We start from the raw sequence: 21,355 nt of genomic DNA, 5'->3' as shown, positions 1-21,355 counted from the left end.
TACTAATTATTTAAATTCTGTATTTTTTCACTTTTTCTAAATGTGAAAAAGTTTTATTTATTAGGATAAACAGTTGAATGCTTTTTCAAACTACACAGCCTACCCTACTCCACCCCCACTCCAGAGGACCCTGCCAGTGTTGGTGGAGAGTTTATGGTTGAAAAATCAACAAAATCCTACAGCAGAGGATGAAAAGATAGTAAAACATTTGTCTTGTTCACAAGACAAATAACATGAAAGCAACATGTGAGGCCAAAGTGAGTAAGTATCTATACATTACTGTTAGGGGAGGTGCAGTCCATGGCCTAAACTACTTCTTCAACAACATTACTCAATTGGATAACCCCCAGCTGATAAAGCTCTGAAGACCAAAAGCAGAAATAAAAGATGCAAAAGCTATTCATATTGTAACTGCTATATTTAAAAACAAAAGCCAAAAAAAAAAAAGTGGACTCTTTGAAAAGATGTTTATGTTCTAGAAGATATAATATATGCAGTAATATATTATTAAAACAGAATGAGAAGTTGGGATTCTCGTGTTGCAATAATCCAATTTTTGGAAGTCTTACAAATGATTCTGACAGAGAGAGAGCAGCACTGGATAAATGAAATAAAAACAACAGCAACTGCTCAGAAATGGGAATCTATTAAACAAAGTTCTATAAAATGAGAATGAATAATCAATGAGTTCTGGAAACTTTTCTCTTCTCTACCCTCCCTCACCCCATCAATCTACTTTGCTGAAAATGAGGATGTTGAGGCAGAAGGCAGTACACCAATGGTTTTTCCAGTTGTCAATTTTTCGACTGTTTCTCAAATAGAAGCAAAATTAATATGGAATTAAATGCCCTAATTTCAAGTTAAGAATAAGAAGTTCTAAAATTATTGCATAAGCTATACATACCTGTTTAATATATCAAAAGTGAATTTTTAGTACACGTGCATAAGATCTGTGCATTTTTCTCAACAAAATGAGAAATTCTGGCTGAGGTGCCAAGATACATTAGATATCATAGTCTAACATGATGTCTGGGAGATTGTCACGAGGAAATTTTAAAATAAATGTCTCAGATCTGTGCTGGGGGCCATCCACAGGGTATCTATGAGAAGTGGACTGCAGGAGGATGTGTGAGGAGGATTTCTGTGGGAAAAGCTGAGCTGTGGGTCTTTGACCCTCACTCCAAGCCTAAAGATAGGCTTCAGAGGGACCACGCGAAGAGCTTAATAAGATCAGTGGTCACTGTGGACGGACATCTGACACGAAAAGTTAAGAGGCATTAGCTATCCACGGAGGTACTAGCAAAGAGGGTGAGGGAGATGGAGAAGAAGAGGGAGAAGACAAAGAGGAGGAAGGAGAGGTTAAATTTGTGTAGCAAAGCTACACTGAGAATCATATACTACACTCCTAGCTACAAGGTCAAAATATGCAGGACTGGTTCTGTGAACGGATGTGGGTCAGGAAGGAAAAAAGGCCGTCCTGAAGCCATGTGAAACCCTGCCCAAAAGATCTCTGTTAGGGGAGGTGCAGTTAGGGGGCAGTGACATTCTAACAGAGAATCTAGATATACTCATTTCTAAACTGAGATTGCATATAGCATATAAAATGAATGTAGGACTTTTTATTACCTCCAAAAGATGAATCAAAAAGTCATGGACTGCCTGAGTTTGCATCCTGTATCAGAGGAACAAGTTATCCTACTAAACACATTTTAAAAGGACAGTAGGAGGCAAAAATTAAAGTTCCTTTTTATGATTTCATCAACCTACAAGTGCTATTTTTTCAAGTACGGCTAAGTAGTTTAATTAACAAAGTGACTATAAATCTGTAAAAAACGCATTTAAAGAGTATTATATAATTAAAGGTATTTCTTACCCACCTTTTTTACCTCCTTTGAGTTTAGTGTCCACTAGATTTGAGGTAAAAATGTCTTTAAAAGAAGATAAGTACTAAAGAAAAACCTGAACTAGCTCTCTTCTGGAGAATTTTTTTGTTTGCTCACCTTTGGACAAGTGATTTCAGTCTGCTGGATCATGATGAGAGCCGAAGCTATCAGAGCTCCTTGCCTCACATAGTTCACAGGGTCATTTGTCATCGGTTCTAACAAATTAATTGCTTCCTGAAAGCATTAAAAACAACTTTAAATTAAGCTGGTATTTTCATCTAACATTGTAGCGAGTTAGACTACTTGCAACTGAGTATGCTTTAAGTTTCAATATAATTGATGGCAAGTGAGAAGGAAGCTTGTAGAATGCGTGCTCCTGTCTTGAGGTCAAAGTCGTCAGAAAGAAGGTAATAGAAAATGAGATTAACGTGTGATAAACACCTATTATTTACCAGGCAAAACAGTATTTTATATATGTTATCCCATATAATTCCATTAATCCTAAAACAAAAACAAAAATAACAACAACATAAAATAATCTTTATAAACAAAGAAACCGGGGTTAAGAAATTCGCCGAAAGTCAAACAAGTAGAGCACTCAGGCCAGTCTGACCCCAAAACCTGGATTAAGTATCCAATTTCGTTCAAATGCTAGGGTAAGGTAATGACTTTGATGATCTTATAAGACCTAACATAAAAAATTAAATCGATGTTTAATAGGATTTCCCCAGTATCATATTCATCAGAATAATCAGTTCTATGAAAAAAGGATTCCCGGGGGAAGTAAGCTGGTAGTTCCTAAGCACTACATAACACCTCCTCCTGCAGCTTATCAAATACCCTACGGATATCATACCAAAACATCCAGAGCCTTATTAAAGAAATCACTCGAACTTTGCTTATCCCAGCATTTGTTCACGGTATTTGACCAAGAACTCTTTCACCCTTAACACCCTTTCACTGTTAACAACGTGCAGGAACTCTGTTAAGTGCCACTTTATAACATTCCTTATAAGGTCTTGGTAGGTATAAATCCAGAGGAACAAAGCAATGGGTTTACAAAATTATCAAATTTATTTCTTAATACAGTATGCCATTCCTTAAATATCCTTTGTTTCAAGGCCAAGGAAAGAAAGAAAAAGTTGAATTCTTTTTTTTTTTTAAGAAAACTTCAGATTTCTTTACATGTGGATTCATTTATTTTAAAAATCAGAGCTGTTAACAGATAATATACATACCAGATAAACGCATTCTTTCTCTCCATTTCACTGAAAAACATGGTGACATCGTGCAGAGTTTTTCAAACACTACTCATAGTATTGTCAATACCATTTATGAGGTAGTCATGACAAAAATATAACCAAATTTCCAACTTATAAGTTAAAAGACACTAACTTGGTCTTTGAGGTATGTGATATAACCTCAAAGATGTATTTTAGGATAAAAAAGTTTTTCAGTTTTTAAGAAATAAAAATAAAGCACCAAACCTTGGTCAGATAGGTATTATTATACAGACCACACAAACTATTTAGAAATAAAGCAGACTTGCTTAGTATGAGTAATAAAAATTTTTCATGGAATTAACTTGTCAGATGCTGTGTCTCAAAAAACATTTGCTCCTAGATATCATATTAAGTTTATAATAATCTGGAAAGAAAAAAAATCTAATATACATTTAACTTATGAGGCTTGACATAAATGTCTACTGAAGACCTGAGGGGGAAAATACTTCATAAAACATCCAACTATAATTTTCCTTTGTTTATGGAACAGATGTGTTCCAGAAAAAAAATGAAGGCCAATTTCTATAAACTGTATTTTATAAACCCAATGATATTTCTATAATAAAACTGGAGATACATTCTCATGTAAGAAATTCTCCCCCAAAAGAAAACACTTTAAAGACAAATCTCTGTGAGGACAGAGACTATGCTCAACTTGTTCACCATCATATCCTTAAAGGATCTTCCCCTCTGTCACTGATTTGACAAATATTTACTGAATGCCTACTATGTGCCAGGTCTGACTTTAGGTTCTAGCAGTGAACATTTTGTTCTTAGGGACCTTACATTTCAGGGCAGAGGAGACAGATAATAAATAAATAGGTGTAAAAATATGTCAGGTGGTGATAAGTCCTATGAAGAAAAAATAAAGCAGGGTAAGGAGATGAATGAGAATACTGGAAGGGGACGTCTCTCTATAAAAATTTTTATGCAATTTTTATCACATATTGAAAATGCCCATTTTAATTCCTAGCTTCAGTAATGTTTTATGTAACTAGAAAAAGTTATTTGTATCCAATACTAATACTCTTTATTAGAGAAAAAGTGGAGCAAATTAAAATTTAATTCCTGGATTCAATCAATCTGGACTCAATCAACTGTTTTATTTTATTGTGGACAAAAGAGGATTAAAAAAAATGACTCCTCCTCTAATGTAAAGACATTGGGAGCATAATCTAGCTATATTCTTGTTCTTTATGTTTTCATTCTCATCATGTTTGTGTTCTCTCTCTCTCACACACACACACCCCCTTATGCATGCACGGACTCCATTAAAAGAAAAGTTCATGTTTTGGGGGTGGTTAAGGTGTGTGTGTTTGTGCTTCGAAAGGCAAAAATGTGATGATTGTGTCATTGCTGTGAATAAAGAACACTTGTTTAAGCAACAGGGCATTTCTTTATGAATCTCATGATGAACTATATTTTACAGTCATCTGCTTGCCTAACTCAACTCTTTATATTGTCACTTTTGAGGATTTAACAAATATCACGTTACCTATTACATTTGTGAGGAGAATCAGGAAAATAGCAGTTAAGTGATTTGCTTAAAACAAAAACAAAAAAAAAGAATCAAAGTTAGCTTCTTTTGGTGGTCTCATACAAGAACCTTGATTTCCACAATACTAATCATGCTAATTAAACATATGAATTACCATGTAAAGTGACCAGAGTAATTCTTTTAAGAAAAAGAATATTTTATCTTTTTCTTTTCTTTTTTTTTTTTTTAAGAAATCAATGTTTTCAAAAAGAAATTCAACAGCATTGTTTGGTCACCCACGCAGTGTGGTGGTTTGTTCTTAACTGGCTTTGAGCAACCCAGCATGGTAAAGAGAGGAAGGAAGTTCTGGGAAGCTCTGTGAGACAAGTTAACTCTTATAGATCACACCACACTTGCCTTTTTACGGTGGTTGTACAGACGTTTCTGTGAGGGAAAACAGCCCGGTGCCAGGAAAGAACTGACCCCACCAGCTTTGGGCTTTACCTTGTTTCCTGTACCAGCACAGCAGATGCCCAGGGCCATAGCAGCTCCATAACGCACGTGAGGATTGTAACTCTCTGACAACAATGAAACAACGCTGGGGCACTGTTCAGGGGTCCTGATAAGAAACAGAGGAAGTGAAGACAGTGCTATAGGTGAAATATTTTAAAGCAAGATGGAAGAATTTTAATCATTTTTTTTTAAACTTATGGGAAACAACAGTTATATTTCGCACAGAAGTTGGAGAATTAAAAATTGCCCACGGGGGCGCCTGGGTGGCTCAGTCGTTGAGCGTCTGCCTTTGGCTCAGGGCATGATCCTGGCGTTCTGGGATTGAGCCCCACATCAGGCTTCTCCTCTGGGAGCCTGCTTCTTCCTCTCCCACTCCCCCTGCTTGTGTTCCCTCTCTCGCTGGCTGTCTCTGTCAAATAAATACATAAAAAAAAAATTGCCCACGGAATTCTAATTATTGATATTAAAAATCTATCTTCAGTATTCAGAGAATATACACAAAGAAAGCAGAACTTATCAGTGATTCCTCAACCATAACTCCGTATTAGAGCCTTACAGTCATTCCTTTGTGTCTCCTCCATAGTGGGTAATAACCATGAGGGTGCGGGGGGCACACAATGCTCTACATCAATTCTTATCTTTCTTGCTTATTTCGTGTTTTGTATCAGAAGACTAAAGCTGTTAAAGGGACTCTGGGATGTTTCCAAAGCTGCACAGAAGATCTGAATCGCCCAGTATAACTCTGATTGAATATCAAATTGGTAAATATGCCTTGATAATGAAAAAATTCTGTTTTTTTTTTTCCTTTAGCAATTATTGTTGTGTTGAAAGGACAGAAAACTGTTCTTTAAAAAAAAAAAGATTTTATTTATTTATTTGAGACAAAGAAAGGGAGAGCAAGTGTGAGGAGGAACAGAGTGTGGGGAGGAGCAGAGCTGAGCAGAGTCCGACATGGAGCTTGATCCCATAACCTGGACCAAAATCAAGAGTTGGATGCTCAACCGACTGAGCCACCCAGGTGCCCTAGAAATCGTTCTTTTCTCAACCTCTTCATATTTCAGCAAGGAAAAAAAAACAGGACGGCCCTGAGTAATGAAATACCTGACCTCATCTTTATAGTGGTTAGTCTTTAGGGGCAGCAGGATGGGGGTAGTAACTAGAAGAGAATGTAGGGGAGTATCTGGGCAGCTGATAATGATCTCAAACTGGGTGCTGGTTACAGTGTGTGTTCAGTTGTAAAAATTCATCAAGCTGTAGGCTAATTATGTGCATGTTTTTGGATGTATATTACACTTCAATAAAAACTTAAAAAGGCTATCCATATAACTACATTCAATAAAGGTTTTTTTAAAAAAAAAATTTAAACATTACTTTGTTGTGAATAAAAGCAGTTACTACCTACAGACCAATTCAAATCCATAACTCTCTGTTGGAATTGTCCTCCAGTCTCAAATTCGAGTAAGTGGTAAATTCAGATTTCAAATGGAGTAGAGCCAAATTTGTGAAAACTATCCAGAAAAGTGAAATTTTGCTACAAGAGAAACAAAGTCTATCATTCTTTCTTGAAAATGTTCCCAGTTTGACTAAGCTTCCTAGTAGGAATAATCTGTAAATAATACTAACGGCAACAATATGGAGAAAAAGCTTGGTATTGTGAAAGACGCGATGTACTAGGAAACAGAGGATCTGGGTTCTAGTTCTAGTTTTGCTAATTTCTTGGCATGTGACATTAAGGCAAGTGACTTTCTTTTATTTTTGTAATTAGAGATGGCTTTTCTTTTGCTGGAATAATATAAAAAACAAAATGAGGGGCGCCTGGGTGGCATAGCGGTTAGGCGTCTGCCTTCAGCTCCGGGCGTGATCCCGGCGTTATGGGATTGAGCCCCACATCGGGCTCCTCCGCTATGAGCCTGCTTCTTCCTCTCCCACTCCCCCTGCTTGTGTTCCCTCTTTCGCTGGCTGTCTCTATCTCTGTCAAATAAATAAATAAAATCTTAAAAAAAAAAAACCAAAAAAACCCCAAAATGAGTAAATAACTGAAGATACAGTAATAATATATATATACCTTCAGTTAATGCATACTGACATAAACAATACATTATATAAGAGGAAGCCATGAAGTCAAAAACGCACGTTCCAGTTCCTGTCTTGCCTCTAAATAGCTGGGATAATTTAGACAAAGGTCAATGAACCAAACCCTCTGGGATCCCTTTCTATGTACAAAAAATGAAGGAATGGGACTAGAAGTTCCATAATGTCTTTCCTACTTTATAATTCTATGGCTTTTTCTTTTTTAAAAGATTTTATTTATTTATTTGTCAGAGAGAGAGGCAGAGAGCACAAGCAGGGGGAATGGCAGGTAGAGGGAGAAGCAGGCTCCCCACTGAGCAAGAAACCCACTGCTGGGATCATGACCTGAGCTGAAGGCAGACGTTTAACTGAGCCACCCAGATGTCCCCAGTTCTATGACTTTTAAAAATGAACCAACCAGGGCGCCTGGGTGGCTCAGTCAGTTAGGCATCCCACTGTTGATTTTGGCTCAGGTGATGATCTCAGGGTTGTGAGATCAAACCATGTATCAGGCTCTATGCTCAGCAAGAGGTCTGCTTGAGATTGTCTTCCTCTCCCTCTCCTGATTCCCCTGCTCATGAACACTCTCAAGTAAGTAAATAAAATCTTAAAAAAAAAAAAAAAAAAAAAAAAAGAACTAACCATCAAAGGTTTTAAATCAATGTTCATTGTTACAGGACATTTCTTTGATGAGAAATATTCCTATGGAATTTAAAGTGATATTACATCAAAGAGGCTGCTGAAGAATCATTCTGCAACTTGTAGTTGACAGTACCATCATTTAACTTTTATTTTGTGCTCCTGTTAGGCAAAGAACTTAAAGCTCTGTCCATAACACTTGATACTCAAATCCTCTGACAAACTCAAGCATTTTGTCACCAAGTTAATTACAAATAACACCAACTCAAGAGTGCACACATATCCCAAGGGCCAAGGCTGTGTTTTCTATATTTTTTATTTTCCATAAATTATTAGCAGCACGGTGCTAGATACTAAAGATAAAATAACTTTTATTATTCAGTAAATGACAAAGGGAGCCAAACTAAATTTACATTTAGAGACTTAACCAATAAGTATTTTCTACTAGGTTCAGGGTCTAAAGGTAAACCTCTGGGTGGGGGGGAATCAAGCCCTTCCCTGTTCCCCTGCCCCCTTAAGTTTACAATTTAGCTTACATAATAAAAAAAAGGGGGGGGAGTTAACAAGTACCTGTGTTGCTTCATAAGGGCTAACTGAGTGTCTTTTAATTTTATGTGCTTTGAAGTTCTCAGTAGGGAGATCACATAGGTAAGGACTGAAACACCTCCAAAATAGGTACTTAATTCTAATTTGTTGTTTCAATAAAATTTCTTGGCTTGTAGCTAACAGTCAACTTGCCAACTTTTCTATCTGTACAAACCTTCCACAGAGCAGGAACTGTGCAAGGGTATATGCACAAATCAGTGCCATATCATCTGACCGTAAACTGCAAATATGAACTCCTTTCTTTCAACACACTGGCTATTAACTACTGTTTCTTTACTAAATATTCTGTATAACCTCAACATTAAATCCTGTTATAAATCAGATGCTTTCATCTGATGTCTTTTTTCTAATCTATCTTCACTAGAAAAGGAAAAATACAGCAATATATGTATATAGGCAGAAACACTGACCTAGGCACATGGGGTCCATCACAGAGGGAATTTGGTGAGGCCATAAACCACAGGGTAGTCCCCTTGGTAGAACTGTGAATTTATGATTCTCACTAGGTAAATGCCATAGGATTAACACATGATAAAGGAATTAAGAATACACCCTCTGCTGAGCTTCCTTGCATTCCCTATCAAAAGACTAAATCAGAGTAGTATCCTGAATTTCCAAGTACCTACTGAATGTCTTCAAATATAACCACAAACACCTCAATCAACATACAGCAGTCCACGCAGAAAGAGGAATAAGGGGCACCCCTCCCCTACACTACTTCTCCCACCATGACAGTTCATTTACATACCCAGGAAATTCACATCTTTTTTAATCATTCTTTTCCCTCATCCCCCACATCTTATCTGCCACCAAATCAAGTGAAACTCTTAAATTTTATTTATTCCCATTGCCTGTTTTAGGCCCCAATCAACTGTCACTGGAAATAATAGTGACTCCTTAATTAATTGCTCTGCCTTCTTCTCCTCTTGCCTTCATTTTGCTGTGGCTTGGAATCAGAAAGACTTGAATTCCAATTCCAGTGCAGTCATTTAATAACAGAGTGGCAATCACTAAATCTCTCTGAGACTTAACTGCATTATCCATAAAATGGTATCTGTTCCACCTTATTCATGCTGGAGAAAGTTGGTAGTATGGTAGAGTAGAATACTATACTACAATCACTGAAATCTAAATGCATTACCAGAAATTGCCTTTGGATCAAAACCAGGAATCTGGCCACCCTAGCTGTAGTTTGGGTTCTTATTTGTACAAAAAGGGGAGGTAACTCATGTCCAAACATTCATTCAAAATAATATAAAGTGAATTGGATACTGAACCTAGAAAGCTGGTTGTATTCAGAGTCCTGACTTCCAGATCTCCTCACCAGCTTTTTAAGCAGCTAAGGGCACACAGAACATTTACCCACTTGTCCCTCAGCTGCAGCAAGGGCAGGACATTCCAGGGAAAACTGACACCAAACAGCTTATTCTAAATGTATCTTAAAACTTCATTTATTTTATGACGCTCACTTGCTAAAAAAGTATTATACTTAGAATAGGATATTAACAGTTTCATGAGGTTCAGAGAAAATTTTGCCAGTGAATATAAATACTGGGAGCTTAATGTAGAGCTTTACCTAGTTGATTACCATAAAGACTAAAATAGGTTGAGGGCTATAAACTCAAAGAACATAAAAAAAATTCTTGTTAAGTTTCTCAGTCTGTAACAGTTCCAACGCGGACACATTCTTCAGTAAAGTGTTAGGACAAGAAATGATACATTCTTTATTAAATTAGCTTAGACATTCAGTCCCTTCAAGAGTAAAATAAAACCAGAATATTCCATGTTTATTTTAATTTTTAGCAAGTAGCTCTAAAAGGACAAAAGAATCCTTCTAAGCAATGACTGGAATGTAAATACTTGCTGAAAGCAAAACTTCGGCACATTAATCTTTGTCTAAGCATATAACACACATAAAATGTATGCATAAATATAAAAACTTTAAAGTCACAGTTAATAAATGAATAAATGGTAAAACAAATATCACCATCACTTCGAGGCTTGGAATGAATTAATGGACCTCAGCATAATTTAATCAATGACCGCTAACATCATAAAAATAGAAACAAATCGACCTAATGTACATTGCCAGCCCTGCCCCTCCAAAAAAGAGACAGAGAAAGAGAGAGAGAAATTGAACCTCAATGCGACCAAGCCTCAAGATCCAACTGTCAATTTACAGGAAATACATAAGACCAAAAAAATTTTTTTTATTACACATAGGGATGCAGGATGCAATTAGCAAAATCCATATTGTGCAACCTTGACAGTTATAATAACCTGGTTTCTTCAACAAATAAACTGCAAGGTGGAAACAAAAAGAGAGAGGGGAGGAAAGGCAACAGATGGTGAGAGATTAAAAGAAAATACACAAAATCTTTAATAATAGTCCACAGGCTTTCTTTCACTTATTTTAGATAATTCTAACACTACTTGAATCTTAGCTTTTCTACAAACGTTTATCGCTTAGATAACATCACAAAATAATTCCTGTTGTTTGACATAATCCCCTTAGATCAGCATTTATAACAAAGTATTTAAATGACTAATCCCCGATTAGCAATAAAAACTCATCTGTGTCTTCATAAACATATTTATTTATTTTTTAAATAGATTTGATTGATTGATGGGGGGGCGTGTGTGAACAAGGGGAGAGGCAGGAGAGGGACACGTAGACTCCCCGCTGTGCGCGAGCCGGGTGTGGGGCTCAACCCTCCATGACCCCAAACCATGAGTGGAGCCAAAGCCAAGAGTTGGACACTCAACCTACTGAGCCACCCAGGCGCCCCTCCATGAACATATTTAGAAAAACAAATGTCTAGAAATTATCAAGTCACAGGAAAATAGTGGATTTTGTTTTATTGAGTGGGGGAAGTAGAGAGCAAGGAATTCAACAGTTTGGAAACCACTGTATTAGCATAAAATGTGTTATGTATGACAGCTTTTTCATTTATATTTTGCTATGTTAAATTTAAAAGTATATTTACTCGGACAGTTATAAATGTGCTAGCTGCATTTGTTTATAACTATGGAGCTACATGTGGTGGGAACTGTAGCAACTTTTCTTGTTCTCCTTCTTTATTTTTTGGCTAGTTTATAAAAATAAAAAAGAGAATATCATTAGGTTAAAAAATGGGGAGGGGGTGCCTGGGTGGCTCAGCTGGTTAAGCATCTGCCTTCGGCTCAGGTCATGTTCCCAGGGTCCTGGGATACAACCCCACCCCCACCCCGCCCCTTTGGGCTCCCTGCTCAGCAGGGAGCTTGCTTCTCCCTCTCCCTCTGCAGCTCCCTCCTGCTTATGCGTGCTCTATCAAATGGATAAATAAAATCTTAAAAAAAAAAAAAAAAAGCAGGCAGAGATGTATTTTTTGAATTTTATTTTCATTACAATATAAAAGAAATGCATCAAATATTCATTATCAGGAAAATAACTGAGAAAGAAGAAAGCAGTTTTGTTTCCCCAGCATACTTTTATCCCATAATCTCTGTATTCCAAGCTGCTGCTATTTGTGGATTTTCACTTTATCAGTTAAGATATATCTACAACGTGTGAAGTATCATAAAAAATAAAATTACACAGATCCTGCCCTAAATCGTACAAATTTAGTCTTATCTTTAATATATATATACATTTAAATCATTTTAGTAGATTTCAGATAATTAAAAATAGCTATAGTTTTAGATAAGCTTTTGCTTTATTTCCAGATTGTTTCTTTCAGGTGCTACCAAAATAGGGCAAAAATATCTCAAAAGATGAGAAGAAAGTAGATTGGTAAGATTTATACAAAGAATTCTACTTCATCACAGTAAGAAAATGGCTCTTAAAAATATCAAATTGCATTCCTGGACCTAGAGAAATCTGTAATATTCAAGCATAATATTCAAAAAGTTATAGTCTTATTAGCACATTCCCACCATCCCTTAAAATAAGCAAACCAAGGAAAGTCTTACAGTATGAGTGAGATGCTATATACTTGTAGATTAATAAACTATTATTTTATAAATATGATTTTATAAAAATGAACATAAATATACTTCAATTCTCAGAAAGTTTAATTCATTTCTGGTATTTAAATAAGTGTCCTGATGATAAAAGTCTACTTCTAATAGTGATTACAGTGATTACTGAAGACTTGTAGAGCTGAGCAAATCTAATCAAATATTTGGGTTTTTTATGATCATCAACTATAATTCTAGATATAAGAATTCTTCTGATTAAAGGACACTGTCATTTTCATGACATCAAGTTGTTCTATAGAGTTTCACTGATATTTAAAAAAATATCTTATTCTTTTGTTCTTGACAAAAGTGGATACGGTCATAAGCAGCTCTCTCTGGCAGTAACAACCTGGCAAAAACCATCAGAATGAACTTTTATAGAACTCTGCAATCTAGTCAAAAACTTACAACAACCAGGGGTCAGCTTAATGAAGCACTGTTGTAAGAGAGTGCTGTGATATTGTAAACTGCCCATCTACCACCTGTACTCCCGGGACTGGTGGTGTCAGTGGAGCGGGCAGCCTGTGTCAAAGTACAGGTGTTAATGAGACGGAGCAAGACAGACTTTATTCTCACGGAATTGAGAATAAATTGTTTCAACCTGTCTGGTGGCTCCTTGAAGCACCAGTGCAACAGCCTGCCTCTGTTTCACCAAACTTAGAGTACTCCTGGGCCTGGAGCAACTTGCAAGGTCACATTTGTTGAAAACACGTAAAGGCAAAAGTACCGGCCATGGGAGCCAAGGGCAAGGGTTAATAGACAAGCTAGGCAATAAACAGATGGAGAAGCTTGGAAAGAAAGAGGCTGGGAAAAGAGATATGTGGGGTTAATAAAGGCTTTAAAAGTTGCCGCATATACCGGGGGAATTGAGAATACCATGTGTATACTCAGGGTTAGACACACGCTTGGGAAAGGCCTAAGAAGACTCTAAACTTTCACTTCAGGCTCTGCACAAGCAGGAAGCAAAAGCTAAGGCAGAGTAACTGGGCTAAATAAATAAGAGCTAGAGTGTCCCAACACAGAGCCAATTTGCAAAGACTGGGAGTCTTTTTCTTTTTCCCTTTTTTTCCTTCTCTCGGCTCCAGGCATTTAAGGAACTCTGTCAAAAAACACTAGCTGACCACTAGGCTAATGTAACACAGACTTCAGTGGCCATTCATGAGAAAGACTTTAAGAAACTAACTTTTAAAAAAGTCACCAAACAATCCACAATAAACAGCAATAACAAACCCCTGGGGGGGGGAGAATCTGATTTCCTTTGTTGCCACACTATAATATTAAAAACATCCAGTTTTCTTATTTCTTTCTTTCTTTTTTTTTTTTAAGATTTTATTTATTTATTTTTCAGAGAGAGAGTAAAAGTAGGCTCCCTGCTGAGTAAGGACCCCGATGCAGGACTCGATCCCATGACCTGAACCGAAGGCAGATGCTTAACTGACTGAGCCACCCAGGCGTCCCAAAACATCCAGTTTTCAACAAAAAATTAAGAGTCATGCAAAGAAATAAGGAAGTACATACAGCCCATTCACAGGAAAAAAAAGGAATTAACAGAATCAGTCCCTAAGTAAGCCCAGGTATTGGGCTTAAATGATCTTAAATATATTCAAAGAGAAAAAAAAAGAAAGGCAAATAATTAAGGAAAACAGAACAATGCCTCATCAACTCAAGAAAAATCAATAAATAGAAATTATATATATATACACACACACACAAAACCAAACAAATTCTGGAACTGAAAAGTATAAGTGAAATGAAAAATTCACTAGAGAGGGTTCAGTAGCAGAACTGGGCAGGCAGAAGAATCAAGTTAGGTAAACTGACTATATTAGATAGATTAATAGAGAATTATGTTAGGTGGATTGAGATTATCTAATCTGAGGAGAAAAAGAATTTTAAAAAATGAACACTTAAAAACCGGTGGGACACCATTAAGCATACCGACATAGGCATAAATACGAACATAGGCATAATGGGAATCCTAGAGGGAGATGAGAGGGAGAGAGGGGTAGAAAGAACATTTGAAGAAATAATGGCCCAAACTTCCCAAATTTTGATAAAAGACTAGAAACTCAACAAACTCTAAGCAGGATAAACTCAGAGACTGATGAACAAAGAAGACAAAGACTACATCTTAGTGGGAGACTTACAATCAAAAATAAAAAACTAAGTAAAAAGGTGAAGTACTAAGGAGAACTAAGAAAGGTAAATCAAGGTAAGGGGTACTGGAAGAGACAGAAGAAGGTTTCACAGTATTAGTTAGGGTAGTCAGGGTAGGCTTCAATGATAACGTGATATTTAAGCAAAGACAGGAAAAAGGCAGTAAGGAAGCAAGTCAAGTGGCTATGTAGGGGAAGAGTGTATTACGTATTAGGCAGAGGAAACAGTGCATGCAAACCCTATGATAAAACAATGCCAGGCATGTTTGAGGAGCAGCAGAGGCCAATGGTTTGAGTGTAGTGAAGAAGGGGAAGAATAGCTGAAACTATGGCCAAATCATATAAGCTTTATAGAAAATTTATAGGCCAGGGGATTAGTGGAACTTTGGCTTTTACTATGAGTCAAATAAAGGGCCACTGGAAGATTCTGAGCAAAGGAATGATATGATCTGCCTTGTTTAAAAAGAGTCATTTTGGCTGCTTTATTGACAACAGAGTGCAAAGGTAGAAGAAAGAAGACTGGTTAAGAGGCTACCTAGAAATCCAGTCAAGATATGATGGTGACTTAGGTAAGATGGTAGCAGTAGATTTGTGTGTGTGTGTGTGGGGGGGATTTGGAATATATGGATTTGGTATATATATTGAAGGTAGAACCAACAAGATTTCCTGATAAAATGGAGAATGTGAGATAAAGAGTCTGGAAAGATACAACTGCCTTTACCTGAGATAAAGAAACTAATACATAGAGCAGATCTGGAGGGAAAGAGTATGAGTTCAGTTTTAGACAATCTGAGTTTGAGAAGTTTTTTAGATATCTAAGGGAAATATTGAGTAGGTGATCGAACATGAGTCTGGAGTCTGAAGGAAAAGTCTAGGCTAGAGATATAAGTTTGGGAGTTTCAGTATATAGATGGTATTTAAAGCCATAAATGTATATAAGACACCAAGTACAGAGGAGAGAAGAGATCCAGAAATGAACCCCCAAGAAGGCTGAAGATTGAGAGGTTGAGGAGATGAAACAGAACAAGGAAACTAAAAAGGAATAGCCAGTGAGGCAGGAGAACATCCATTAGAGTGTGATCTAGCAGAAGCCAAGTGAAGAAGCTATTTTACAGAAGGGGAATGATCAACTGGGCCAATTGTTGCTGTGAATAGGCAGAGCAGGTTACATCACCTTTTTATAAATGCAGACAATCAAAGCTCAGAGAAAGGTCTCCTAACCCTTAGGAATTCTGCCTGTCTACTTTCATGACCACAAATCATAGCCATTAGGCTGGAAATAGAGTTTCAGTTTTAGGGGCTTTAATAAGTTAATGGAAACCATGGGTGAATGGAGGAAGACAATGAAGAGGGAGATGAGGTCAACAGAGGACAGGAACCTGGGAGGGTAGAATAAGAGTTAGAAAAGATTCTTTAGGGGCGCCTGGGTGGCACAGTGGTTAAGCGTCTGCCTTCGGCTCAGGGTGTGATCCCGGCATTCTGGGATCGAGCCCCACCTCAGGCTCCTCCACTAGGAGCCTGCTTCTTCCTCTCCCACTCCCCCTGCTTGTGTTCCCTCTCTCAATGGCTGTCTCTGTCAAATAAATAAAATCTTTAAATAAATAAATAAAAACTAAAATTCAAGAGAACCTCACTGAGGCAGGGCTATTTCTGGTGTTTTTGAGGACAAGTTAGAAGGCCAGTGAAATCCAGGGGCGCCTGGGTGGCACGGCGGTTGAGCGTCTGCCTTCGGCTCAGGGCGTGATCCCGGCGTTATGGGATCGAGCCCCACATCAGGCTCTTCCACTATGAGCCTGCTTCTTCCTCTCCCACTCCCCCTGCTTGTGTTCCCTCTCTCGCTGGCTGTCTCTATCTCTGTCAAATAAATAAATAGAATCTTAAAAAAAAAAAAAAAGATTCTTTAAGAAATACAACCAGGATGGGAGGTCTTCGAAGGCAGGAAAAAGATACAAGCTTTAAGAAGAAATGCTTAGCCCACAGTGCTGAATAGTGCACACAATCTATAACTGGTGTTAATAACAGACTTTCTAAGAGTTGTTTTAGAAGAATGTTGGCGATAAAAATCTGATTATAAGGATTATAGACTAGGTGAGTGATGAGAAGAAAAACAGGCAATTAAAGAATTAAAGAAGTTTGATGATGAAGGAAAGAGATTCAAGGGATAATGAAATGTTTAGTTTTCATTAACCAGAAACCTGAGCATGTCTGCAAGAAAGAAGTTAGAACTGAGGAACTGAATATTCAAGGCATGGATTCTATGTGTGAAAAAGATACCTTATTCAGCAAAATTGCAAAGAATTAAGAGTTGGGATGAAGAACTTAAGTGGAAGTTGTGGAAAAGAGTAATCTCAATGCTGGGGCGGCTGGGTGGCTCAGTCGTTGAGCGTCAGCCTTTGGCTCAGGGCGTGATCCCAGGGTCCCTGCTTTGCTGGGAGCCTGCTTCTTCCTCTTCCACTCCCCCTCCCCCTATTTGTGTTCCCCCTCTCGCTGGCTGTCTCTCTGTCAAATAAATAAGTAAAGTCTTAAAAAAAAAAAAAAAGAGTAATGTCAATGTGATCCCAAAGGATAGGAGGGATGAGAAGGCAGACATTTTGAGAAGATAAAAGGTGATAGCACTTTCAGATTGGTCTAAATCTTTCATTAAAATGGAGGTAAAATCAGTCATCAGGGGAGAGTGAGTAGAGTCTAAGAAGAACAGATTAAATTTGGAAGAGCTACTTTTAGAATTTTAGCTCTTTCATTGATACTGTCAATGAGAACGAGTAAAGGAATGAAAAAAAAAAAAGCCTGAATATATTTGAGCTGCGCTGTGGAACCTGTTAAGAGTGCGCTAGTTTTAGCTACCATGTCTGTATTATAATTATCAATATACTTGCTTGTATCCACCCATGACATATTACACAAGGGCAGAAAATGTTCATCTTGTTCATCTCTATATTGCCACGAGCAAACGAACTCAATGAATACTTCACAAATAAATGAATATGTACTGGACACAATCCCTTTATTGCCCAAAATTCTTTAATGGCTAGTGTTTGACAGATAATTATGACTGAGAGGTAAAAAATGTTCTTGGCTGATATTTGTTTTTTTTTTTTTTTTTTAAAGATTTTATTTATTTATTTGACAGAGATAGAGACAGCCAGCGAGAGAGGGAACACAAGCAGGGGGAGTGGGAGAGGAAGAAGCAGCCTCATAGCGGAGGAGCCCAATGTGGGGCCCGACCCCACAACGCCGGGATCATGCCCTGAGCCAAAGGCAGACGCCCAACCGCTGTGCCACCCAGGCGCCCCTGATATTTGTTTTCTTAGACCCTTATTTAGACTGCCCTTTTAAGTAAAAAATAGAATCTGTTCAATAAATTAAAAAGGCATCAGGCACAAAATTCATTAGTTTGGAAAAAATGCACAAATTAAATTTTTTTGGTTATGGTCAAATTAGAGGCTGAGTCTGAACTTTAAGCTACTTTAGTAAGAATTTATCTGGAGTTCTTGGTAAATGAGATATTTTACACAAATGAAGTTTCCACATATTTGAAATTTAATTCTACTGTTAAGACCCCAATGTTCAGGGGCGCCTGGGTGGCACAGCGGTTGAGCGTCTGCCTTCAGCTCAGGGCGTGATCCCGGCGTTGTGGGATCGAGCCCCACATCAGGCTCTTCCGCTATGAGCCTGCTTCTTCCTCTCCCACTCCCCCTGCTTGTGTTCCCTCTCTCGCTGGCTGTCTCTATCTCTGTCGAATAAATAAATAAAATCTTTAAAAAAAAAAAACAAAAAAACACCAATGTTCATAGCAGCATTGTCCACAATAGCCAAACTGTGGAAGGAGCCGAGATGCCCTTCAACAGATGACTGGATTAAGAAGGATGTGGTCCATATATACAATGGAATATTAGCCATCAGAAAGAACGATTACACAACATTTGCAGCAACATGGACGGGACTGGAGGAGATTATGCTAAGTGAAATAAGTCAAGCAGAGAAAGACAATTATCATATAGTTTCACTCATTTATGGAACATAAGAAATGGGAAGATCGGTAGGAGAAGAAAGGGAAGAATGAAGGGGGGTAAACAGAAGGGGGAATGAACCATGAGAGACTGTGGACTCTGGGAAACAAACTGAGGGCTTCAGAGGGGAGGAGGGTTGGGGACTGGGATAGGCCGGTGATGGGTATTAAGGAGGGCACGTATTGCATGGAGCACTGGGTGTTATACGCAAACAACGAATCATGGACCTTTACATCAAAAACAAGGATGTACTATATGGTGACTAACATAACATAATAAAAAATTATTATTAAAAAAAAAAGAATCATACTTTTATATATTTATCATTTTGGATGGCGATCTTTTAAAAAATGCATTTCATGTATTCCTGCCATCCAAAACAGAGCCGAATAAAGATTATTTAATCTTTTCTTAAATATGTGGAAGTCATCACCCTGGTATCATTATACCACATAAAATTGTGAAGGCCTGGGTTATAGGAGAACTACAAGGCTCTATTCTGAGTAGACCTACATGACTATACTTTTTACTTCCTGTTTCTTCTGTGGACCCAGTTTGATATTATCAAAGTGCTTGTCCACCTGTTAATTTGTTAGTCTACTCTGGAGTAGGCAGGGAAATGTGTTTGTTAAAACTGTCTCAAAAGTGAATTTATCACTAAACATTCTTTTGTATTATTTAGATTTACCACCATGTACAAATGGTATTTTTATTAAAGAGAGGAGAGAGACATGTTTCTGTGAGTGAGTGTACAGATCTGGAGTGGGGACTTAGAAGCTGCCTTCCATCTAACGTGCATGAGGTTTTAGAGCACAGTTTAGTTATTTGCCAACTGAAAGACTTATCTACTCTTTCATCTATTTCTTTATTATTTTGCTTTCTTTGATTCTCAGCTATGCTTTTTAAAATTATTTTTATTATTCTATTATTAACATAAATTATTTGCATTACATACTGTATATTGTTTCAGGGGTACAGGTCTGTGATTCATTAGTCTTACACAATACACAGCGCTCACTGCAACACATACCCTCCCCAAAGTCCATCAAGCAGCCATAGCACAAAGTTGCCAAATAAGCAGTTTTAACTAGCTGTGTTCCTTAGCTATTAAACTAATGCAAAAATAGAAAAACAAAAATAATTTTAACCGCTTATAATAAAACCACCAATTTTAACTACTTATAATTAAGATTTTTAAAAAAGTAAGTGAGGGGTGCCTGGGTGGCTCAGTTGGTTAAGCATCTGCCTTCAGCTTGGGTCATGATCTTGGGGTCTTGGGATTGAGCCCCACATCAGGCTGCTTGTTCAGTGGAAGCCTGCTTCTCCCTCTCCCTCTCTCCCTTCTTGTGCTCGCTCGCTCTCTCAAATAAATAAAATCTTTAAAAAAAAAAAAGAAAAAGTGAATGTGGGCGAGAGGGTTAGTTAGCATTGGCAAAGTATAATAGTAATAATGGTCGGCATTTTTATAATCCGTGAATATTTAAAAAATTTTTTTAACCTATAACCACAAATCTATGAAGGTTTGTTTCCTACCAATCTTTTCATTGAATATAATGGTGCTACTTTCAATCTGACATTATTTGTTTTGCAGACTCCTATCTGCCTGTATAAGTACAGGTGCCAAATTGTGATTTACAACAAAGCAGTATTTCAGAACATTTCTATATTCCTAAAGAGAATCCTGGCACATTAAAACCCATTTGATTGCTCTTGAGTATTATATGTTTTCACCCAAAATCTACAGCAAATAATTTTTCAAAAATACTGAATTTTGAGTTAAAAAAAAAGCAGCAAATACTGGGGCGCCTGGGTGGCTCAGTCGTTAAGTGTCTGCCTTTGGCTCAGGTCTGAGCCCCGCATCGGGTTCCCTGCTCAGCAGGAAGCCTGCTTCTCCCTCTACCACTCCCCCTGCTTGTGTTCCCTTTCTTGCTGTCTCTCTCTCTCTCTGTCAAAAAAAAAAAAAAAGGCAGCAAATACTGAATAAAATCTGAAGCGCTCGACAGAACTGAAATGAACCAAATATTTTCCAATACTTTCACACAAGCTAAGGAATATAAATTTGAAACAGAAAAAGGGCACAAATGTTATGGCTGACCTAGAATTAAATACTTTAAAAATGAGTGATCTATATCTTTTAAAAAGGAAACTTTGAGAATGCTGAAGTTCTAATGCTAAGCTAGTCTTACAGTCTAGAAAAAACAGCATAGCTATTAAAATTTTTAAACCAATTTTCTGAAATAAGGCAGAAAATTATTTTCATTACATACTGTATACTCTCCCCAATATATCTGTGGAAAAAAAAAAACAAACTGTCAATGAACCAACCCCTCCAATCCAGAGGCCATCTATTTAAAAATGAGCAATGAAAGTTTCTGCTAAAACCCATGCATACATGTAGAATTCAGACCTTTCTGTGCTCTTCTATATAAGGCTGCAACCAGAGAGAATTAATTGTGTTCCACAGCAAACACATAAAAGCTGAATAAGAATCTTGTTCTGAAATTCGAACTCTGGAAATCACTGTAAGGCTCACAGGGTATACTCTTCACAGAATGAAAGCTCTAAAATCTCTAGACTATATCTTATTTTTTTGAAATGGGAAAAACAGCTAGTGTTAATCCAAAACAAACTATCTTAAGCTAAAATGACAGAGTTTATTTCATATTTCAGTCCCTCAAATATCAAAGAGAGCTCTTAAGAATACAATATGAATAGGGTC

At 37.3% G+C, this 21,355-nt stretch overlaps 1 protein-coding gene across 2 annotated transcripts in view; it reads right to left on the bottom strand.

Annotated features, from left to right (window-relative positions):
- PSMD1 (proteasome 26S subunit, non-ATPase 1) overlaps positions 1 to 21,355 on the bottom strand; it is a 91,219-nt gene that overhangs the window by 20,573 nt on the left and 49,291 nt on the right. For both annotated transcript variants that reach the window (XM_045794138.2, XM_045794140.2), the window contains exons 17-18: positions 5,148 to 5,262; positions 2,001 to 2,117 (exon numbers count right to left, since the gene is read on the bottom strand). In XM_045794138.2, the coding sequence (XP_045650094.1) occupies positions 2,001 to 2,117; positions 5,148 to 5,262 (232 nt within the window). The remainder of the gene's footprint in view (positions 1 to 2,000; positions 2,118 to 5,147; positions 5,263 to 21,355) is intronic.

This window comes from Ursus americanus, chromosome 1 (genome assembly GCF_024610735.1).
Source record: "Ursus americanus isolate L20-20 chromosome 1, mUrsAme1.1.p, whole genome shotgun sequence".
In the NCBI taxonomy this organism is placed as follows: domain Eukaryota; kingdom Metazoa; phylum Chordata; class Mammalia; order Carnivora; family Ursidae; genus Ursus; species Ursus americanus.
The sequence above is the reverse complement of the archived record's forward strand: the minus strand, read 5'-3'. Positions and strand labels throughout refer to the sequence as shown.